Source organism: Medicago sativa, chromosome 6 (assembly GCF_051527215.1).
Source record: "Medicago sativa cultivar Bolivia chromosome 6, Bolivia_mono, whole genome shotgun sequence".
NCBI classification, from domain to species: domain Eukaryota; kingdom Viridiplantae; phylum Streptophyta; class Magnoliopsida; order Fabales; family Fabaceae; genus Medicago; species Medicago sativa.
Window position 1 is genome coordinate 64,650,887 of NC_140754.1, and position 8,548 is coordinate 64,659,434.

At 32.7% G+C, this 8,548-nt stretch overlaps 2 protein-coding genes across 3 annotated transcripts in view; one reads left to right on the plus strand and one right to left on the minus strand.

Annotated features, from left to right (window-relative positions):
* Window positions 1-8,548, plus strand: part of LOC146916303 (uncharacterized) — an 89,884-nt gene that overhangs the window by 49,102 nt on the left and 32,234 nt on the right. The gene's annotated exons all lie outside the window — the stretch shown is intronic.
* Window positions 3,288-7,042, minus strand: LOC146916306 (F-box protein At4g00755-like). Of its 2 annotated transcripts, none has more exons than XM_085718441.1 (6): window positions 7,005-7,042; window positions 6,319-6,506; window positions 5,487-5,903; window positions 4,912-5,084; window positions 4,345-4,457; window positions 3,288-3,870 (listed from the first exon to the last, which is right to left on the minus strand). In XM_085718441.1, the coding sequence occupies exons 2-6, from the start codon at window positions 6,467-6,469 to the stop codon at window positions 3,600-3,602; spliced, it is 1,125 nt and encodes a 374-aa protein (XP_085574567.1). In that variant the 5' UTR covers window positions 6,470-6,506; window positions 7,005-7,042; the 3' UTR covers window positions 3,288-3,599. The 2 variants fall into 2 exon arrangements, with proteins under 2 accessions (XP_085574567.1, XP_085574569.1); XM_085718443.1 differs by having other exon boundaries at window positions 6,649-7,042.

The window sequence follows — 8,548 nt, forward strand, 5'->3', positions numbered from 1 at the left end:
ATTTTATGTTTAGAGTTGGAACATCCCTTTAATAAATTTTGCACATAACAAAACTATTCTCCACAGCCTCAAAAGGCTTCCTCTACTCAATTCTTTTTACAAAACTCTCAACTCAACAACTAGTCTAGTGAATAACAAATACAAGAACATAATGATACGAACTTTTCGGATGTAATACAGCTGAAATATTTTAGCTCTCTTTTGTTGATTTTATTCCCATTTTCATCACATATGAAGACAAAACATTAATTCCTACCTCAATTGACAATGTTGACATTGTTAAGTTACTTATTTTCATCGACTTCGAACATAGGACCTTAAGTTATTTGTGATTTTTTAGGATATTTGCCATTTGGTATACAGACAAAACAACAAAGTGTTGAAAAATAAAAATTAGATCGAGGGTGGAAAAGAATTGCTTCTGGTTTAAAGTAATAACAAAAAAATATGGATTGTTAAGTGATGGTGTGGTTAGTGGCGTTGCCAGGACCCAAGTGGTTCAGGGCGTTCAAATTATTTTTGTTTCGATCCACCATTAAGTACGTCACATTGTGTATTGTCTGTTTTAGATAGTTTACCGATCCTTTACGGTTTTGCCCTTTATAAAAAGTGCTCATTAGGTTGAGGAATATGATTATTGTATATAAACTATATTTGATTTCGATTTCTAAACAACGTAAATAAATTTATTGTTATTGCAACAACTTTAAATGTCTTTAATAGCAAATCAGTAAAAAATTTGAGAGAAGCATGACTACGATTGGACAGGAGAGAGAGTTCTGCACTGCAATTGCAATTTTAATATAAGAGAGAGTGTCATAGCGTGCAACAAATTAGGAGAGATTAGACAGCAAGGGTGCAAAAAGGGTTCAACATTCAAATCTCAGAGTATTCAAGGTCGATAAAATACAGATTTTTAGTGTAAATTTACAAAGATGAGAGGTTCATTTGAACAAAACTATTCTCCACAGCCTCAAAAGGCTTCCTCTACTCAATTCTTTTTACAAAACTCCTCAACAACTAGTCTAGTGAATAACAAATACAAGAACATAATGATACGAACTTTTCGGATGTAATACAGCTGAAATATTTTAGCTCTCTTTTGTTGATTTTATTCCCATTTTCATCACATATGAAGACAAAACATTGATTCCTACCTCAATTGACAATGTTGACATTGTTAAGTTACTTATTTTCATCGAGTTCGAACATAGGACCTTAAGTTATTTGTGATTTTTTAGGATATTTGCCATTTGGTATACAGACAAAACTACAAAGTGTTGAAAAATAAAAATTGGATCGAGGGTGGAAAAGAATTGCTTCTGGTTTAAAGTAATAACAAAAAAATATGGATTGTTAAGTGATGGTGTGGTTAGTGGCGTTGCCAGGACCCGAGTGGTTCAGGGCGTTCAAATTATTTTTGTTTCGATCCACCATTAAGTACGTCACATTGTGTATTGTCTGTTTTAGATAGTTTACCGATCCTTTACGGTTTTGCCCTTTATAAAAAGTGCTCATTAGGTTGAGGAATATGATTATTGTATATAAACTATATTTGATTTCGATTTCTAAACAACGTAAATAAATTTATTGTTATTGCAACAACTTTAAATGTCTTTAATAGCAAATCAGTAAAAAATTTGAGAGAAGCATGACTACGATTGGACAGGAGAGAGAGTTCTGCACTGCAATTGCAATTTTAATATAAGAGAGAGTGTCATAGCGTGCAACAAATTAGGAGAGATTAGACAGCAAGGGTGCAAAAAGGGTTCAACATTCAAATCTCAGAGTATTCAAGGTCGATAAAATACAGATTTTTAGTGTAAATTTACAGAGATGAGAGGTTCATTTGAACAAAACTATTCTCCACAGCCTCAAAAGGCTTCCTCTACTCAATTCTTTTTACAAAACTCCTCAACAACTAGTCTAGTGAATAACAAATACAAGAACATAATGATACGAACTTTTCGGATGTAATACAGCTGAAATATTTTAGCTCTCTTTTGTTGATTTTATTCCCATTTTCATCACATATGAAGACAAAACATTAATTCCTACCTCAATTGACAATGTTGACATTGTTAAGTTACTTATTTTCATCGAGTTCGAACATAGGACCTTAAGTTATTTGTGATTTTTTAGGATATTTGCCATTTGGTATACAGACAAAACTACAAAGTGTTGAAAAATAAAAATTGGATTGAGGGTGGAAAAGAATTGCTTCTGGTTTAAAGTAATAACAAAAAAATATGGATTGTTAAGTGATGGTGTGGTTAGTGGCGTTGCCAGGACCCGAGTGGTTCAGGGCGTTCAAATTATTTTTGTTTCGATCCACCATTAAGTACGTCACATTGTGTATTGTCTGTTTTAGATAGTTTACCGATCCTTTACGGTTTTGCCCTTTATAAAAAGTGCTCATTAGGTTGAGGAATATGATTATTGTATATAAACTATATTTGATTTCGATTTCTAAACAACGTAAATAAATTTATTGTTATTGCAACAACTTTAAATGTCTTTAATAGCAAATCAGTAAAAAATTTGAGAGAAGCATGACTACGATTGGACAGGAGAGAGAGTTCTGCACTGCAATTGCAATTTTAATATAAGAGAGAGTGTCATAGCGTGCAACAAATTAGGAGAGATTAGACAGCAAGGGTGCAAAAAGGGTTCAACATTCAAATCTCAGAGTATTCAAGGTCGATAAAATACAGATTTTTAGTGTAAATTTACAGAGATGAGAGGTTCATTTGAACAACCCGGCTAACACGTGGGTCCCCCCCCCCCCCCCCGGGTGTGATGGGTAAAGAATGGTGTAAGTGATTGGGTTTCAATGGAAACATTATTAATTTATGCTTCACTATTTTGACACTTTATATCTTTAATTTCAATTAAAATTCAGTCACAAGAGGGGATGAAGTCATTCTCAAAATATTACAAAACATTATAGGTAATATTTTTTTTTCACTAAATCACAATGTGTAACAAAACAAACAATCATGGATGATAATACAAACCATGAATATATCTTTATATTAAAAGAAAGCATAAAGTATCAACAGTTTCAACTTTAACAAATGTTTCAAAAAGACACAATCAGAGAAACTAGGTTGCAGTAAGGATATTGTATGAACATACAATCTTCTGGACAAAAAATGTGAGTGAATGTGACTCTAAAACAATGCGAAGCATTTAATAAGTTTTGTTAATCATTTTCTTTGGCGGCAGATTGACAGCGATCTAATAATACCCACCATAAAATATTGAAGAGATGAAATTGTAATGTATTTTGCTGAAAAGATGCATGTAATTTAATTTAAAAGTGCTGTCAACTCATAATTGTCTGCATCAATGCAACTATCACTGGAAGTTTCACATACTTAACATTAGCACAATAGTTATCAGTTTCAATCTATCAGAAATGGTTACAACAATCTTATCTCAATGATAACTTATCAACAAGTCAATACTACATGCAACTACCCCTTAATACTTGTGCAAAACATAGGATAGAGTCATAGAGATTGTTGGCTCGGCACAAACTTTAGGTGACTTCTTATCTACTAAATCTAGCTCACAAGTACATAACGTTCCAAATGTCAACTCGGAATTGAGGCACCTGATTCCTTTAGTTTCTTAATCAACAACAGCCCCAAAACCAAAACCAAGCAGTGCATCCAAAGCATCACATCCCGCCGCGTTATACTTGAGGTTAATGACCACAGGCATGAACGATTGCTGGAGTCACTTCTTGCTGAATATATGCAGTTCTCAGGGCAGTATTTCAGGGTATACTTTCCTGATGGATGGCAAATTTTAACATCAAACTCTGGTGAAATCGGCAATCCAACTACTTGAACATGAGAGACGCTGCACCATAGTAATTAAATTTGTCATAGTTGCAAGACATGTAAGCAGATATACAACATTTTTTGTTTTGTTCTGGAAGTGTCAAAAAGAACAAACAAAAATGAAGCTATGTTCTTCATCAAAAACTTATTACTATTAACTAAAGTGATATTAATGGTCATTTTAAAACCATCCCCTAAAAGATTTGAACACCGTCTTGGTTAGAAGATAAAAGTTTTATCATTGAACTGAGCCCATGAGTACAGCTAAGGTTCTTCATCCCTTTAAGAGAGCAGCGTGATAAATTGTTAACATGAAAAGTATGACAGTTTGATATCATCTTTTATTATATTAGCTGTCATCTTCTACCAAAACCCTTAAAAGGACTCATGAATGGACATAGATGTCATGAGAGCACAAGTTCATTTTAAATATTAACAATGATCAAACTACATTAATTCAGTGTGTGCATGTGAGAGAGTATGAGAAACAAACCCTATGTAGTAGCAGAGTCCTCGTCTTTGAACTCTTCCATCCAGCTCCATTAGCAGCACACCTCCAATGCAAAGAGCAGGTTCAGGTAGCTTGAATTCTTGCAACCGGTTTTGCTGTACAATATGTTACAAGCACATTAAGTTTCATACACATGAAAGATCATTGAGTGCTAAACATGCAGTTCTGAAATGGATAAATTTCAAATTCCATGTTTGCAATAATCAAGTATCCATCATCCATGCAATAAAAAAATACGTTTGCAGTTTTGAAATGGTTAAATTTCAAAATCCATGTTTGCTATAATCAAGTATCCATCATCCATGCAATAAAAAAAATACGTTTTCTACCTTCAAATATTCCCCCTATTATAATTGTGCCACTGTTCTTTTTCAAAATTAAAAAAATTTCATGCTCTTTTTCTACCCAAAACAATAATTAAAAAATAAATGAATGAAACCCAGAAACGAAAAAAAAAAACATTAGATGACTCTCACCATTTCTTTTTGTTGAGTAATTTGGAAGGATGGAAGAGAAAATGCAAAAATGTGTTTACTTAATTTAACTAACCTGAAGCATTTGATAATTAGGTGAAGTATATGTCCATACAAATTGAGTGTCCCCCATCATATTACTAGTAGCCATACCATGAGCTATAGCACTCTCTAATTTTATAAGGGGATAGCCAATTCTGAATCGGATAGTCTCAACTGAATATATAGGGGAGCCATCTTCAGAATATGCTGACAATTAAATATAGATTCTTTGTCAGCTAAAGAAAAAGTTTAAGATCCTCAATATTACTTAATTTTCAGCTCAACATATGGCTCTCTGTTTGGATAACCAACTCAAGTAAGGATTTGAGGCATAAACGGTTATCATATAAATGCTTATCTATAAGCTATTTCTATAACAAAAGATAAAAAAAGTCAAATTAATTTCAAATAAGTTATAAGTTGTTTTCTTAAGTTATCATAGAGAGCTTATGGAAATAAGTTGAAAACAGTTTATAGTCATGTCATACATTGTTTCTTTAAACTCTCTCAAACAGTCTCACAAACGTTTATGCCACTAAATAAGCTCACAAAAGACAATCTAAACAAGACCGTAAGATACACAATTCATTAATTTATCTACGGACTAACCTTGGAATGGTTGCACATGAATCTCCGTGATAAGACAAATTTTGGAACATAGCTTGTAAACTAAAGTCTCAGGAATCTCGGTTGCACTCTGCCCTTCACTCAACCAGTATGATGCCCTATTCTCAGTTCCATCTCCAGGCTCCAATGTATTCAAAATGCTTTCTTCTGGATAGTTATTAGTGCTGGATGCAGCAAGGGCTTTTAAGATGCAGTTTTTCTTTTTCACATAAGGAGTTAGATCAAAAGCCAAGATAGCATAGGCTTTGTGACTTCTTTTAAGACACTCCCAATCTCTATAACCTTCAAGCATGTTGCTAACAGGTTCAATCATGTCATCCACCTCAATGCTATGAACAACGTCAGATATTTCAGGACACATTTTGAAGCAAAGTTGCTTGCAGAGGCCATTTTCAATAACTGCAAAATTTTATGAGTGCAAATTATTACTATTTGATCAACAAACTAAAGCCAAATAGCATCGATCAAGCTATTGTTATATATCAACCTTGAAAAAATGAACACCGTGACTCAAAATTTACAGGACAATGTAGCATTAAAGAAGTTCAACTTTTAGGAGCAAGACATCACAACCGACCAATTTAATGCATGTTTGGATTAGCGGTGAATTTGACAAAAGCGGAACTACACTTTGAAGTTTGAACAAAATCACGGTGTGCTATTGTGATTTTGTCAAACTCACCATTATTCCAAACATTCACTTGATATAATATACATTAAAAATTTCAAAATCAATAAGCAGATAAGCTTAAGCATATAAAAGATTCACATTATAAACTACTAGCAAAGCAAGTTTAGAAATCAAATGTATTACCAAATCGGGACCAAGATCTAGAAACAGCAGACACACGAACGAGGTCACAAGGGTCATCCAAATAGTTGAGAACCTTAATTGACAGATCAGGTCCAAGACATTGGATGAAATCCATTTTGGTTTTGACTTTAGACCACATCTTCCCAAACATCCTAGTTTGACAGCGAACAAAAGTTGTTTTTTAATAACTGCAAAACAACATAAAGGCTCAATGTCACCCATCAATAATATTGTTATTGTTATCAAAACGTAAACTTGAGGGGTGAAACCCTTTTACAGATAAAGCACTAGAACATATAAGAAAGTTAAAAAAAGTTGAAAAAAAAAAACCTTTTACAACTAAGCACTGGAACATGAAAAGTTAAAAAAGTTGGCGACCCAGAAACATGATCATGGAAAAATTTATCAAACATAAATTAGTCGCTAGATTAGTTTTTTCTCCGTCCTTCGAATTTGAATTCAGGACCTCTAACTCCGTATCACTAAGCTTAAACAAGTTGAGCGGCCAGCTATGAAGCATGGACACTCTTCAAATTAGGTGTATCTCGATGTCGGACACGCATCGTGTCAGACACGTATAATTACATTGAATTATGTAATTTTCTTAAATTATTACAGGTAGAACTATGGGAAATGACATAGCAAAAAGAAAACCCTAAAAATATGGGAAATGGCGTTGGGTTTACCTTTGGGCAGAGAGAGAAGAAGCAGCAGCTGATTGAATGGAAGTGGGCAGTACCGTGGGTTTGAGATTTAAAACTGGTGTTCGTGTCAACTGTCATTCATTCCCTCCTAAATATTTATGAAGCACGTGTGGGAATATTAAAAATTTCATTTTTAATTTTTCCTTGTCAAAAAAATAAAACAAATTATTTTTTCTTAAAATAATTAAAAAATTTTGATCCTCAAAATATTTTAAATTTATAGCACTTGAAAATTTATATCTTATTAAAAAAATTATAAAATTTCACTTAGGTTGGTTTTGTGGTGTTGTCTTGTGATCTTGAAATGTGTTTTTCTCAGAGATTTATGTTCGATTCTCTTCGATATCAACTTTAACAGGCTTTCGATGTCAATTTCGATGGGATAATTTAGCTTATTAAAAAAAAAATCTAAATTTCGGGAAAAAAGATTGTTATAAAAATCTAAACATCTTTGTAAAAATCCATTTAAAAAACGTGAGGGATTCACATGAGCTAACTTAAAATATGGATAAAATCTTACTAATTTTTTTTATAGGGACAATAAATAAAATTTGAGATATTTATAAGATCAAAAACGTTTTACCTTTATTTCTCTACTAGTAATTATTTTTACTTACTACAATTTAGAGTGAGGGGGTGATGCTAAATTAATTAAATAATATGTATTTTTTTAAACAATTAAAAGATGTATATATTGTTATGAGTATTTTTCGTTTGCTAACATAATGGAATTGGACTGAACAAAAAAAATTGTATCATGTTTGATTTAGAAAATGATCATAAGATTAGACTAAATATGTCGTAGTGGACATGACGAAAATAGAAATTTTTGTTTTTCACAAAATCATGAGATATCTTTTTGTCCTGGGTATAGACTATCAAGAATACAAAAATACCCTTTTCATTTTCCAACATAAAAAATATTATCTTTGCTTGTCTTTCCAATATAGTTGTGCTTGTGGCTAAATCTTGTGTTTGTCATGTGACCTATCATGAAGTCCCGCTATAAGTTGATCTTCTATGCGGAAACTACCTATGTTGAGCATGTGGTTGATGGGCAAAATTGTCATCTTAAAAGTGATTTCTAGATAAACATCCCGATATTTTTTATATCTACTATTACAAGTGAAAAGTGACATCAATCTTATATTAATATTGTTTTAATTAGAATTTATTAACTAAATTAAAGTGTTAAAATCAAGAAAGTTCTAGTTATAAATTAATTTATTTTATATTTTTTTTCCCCAAACCACCCACCAAAACTCATATTTTTAACGGTTAAGTGTGATAGGGAAAGGGAAATTGCACTTGCATCATGTTTGTGTGAGTTTTAACAACACTGAGTCAGAGAGATCCAATTATAGCCACGACAAGAGCTTCATCATAACTATCTTCTTCACTCCCTTTCATTTCCACACCAACAACTACTCACACCAAAGCATTTTCCATGGGCACCACGGAAGAAACCCTCCTCAAACCCCTAGCAGAACAACTCTACCCCGTCGAAATCCAAGGCAACACCGTCA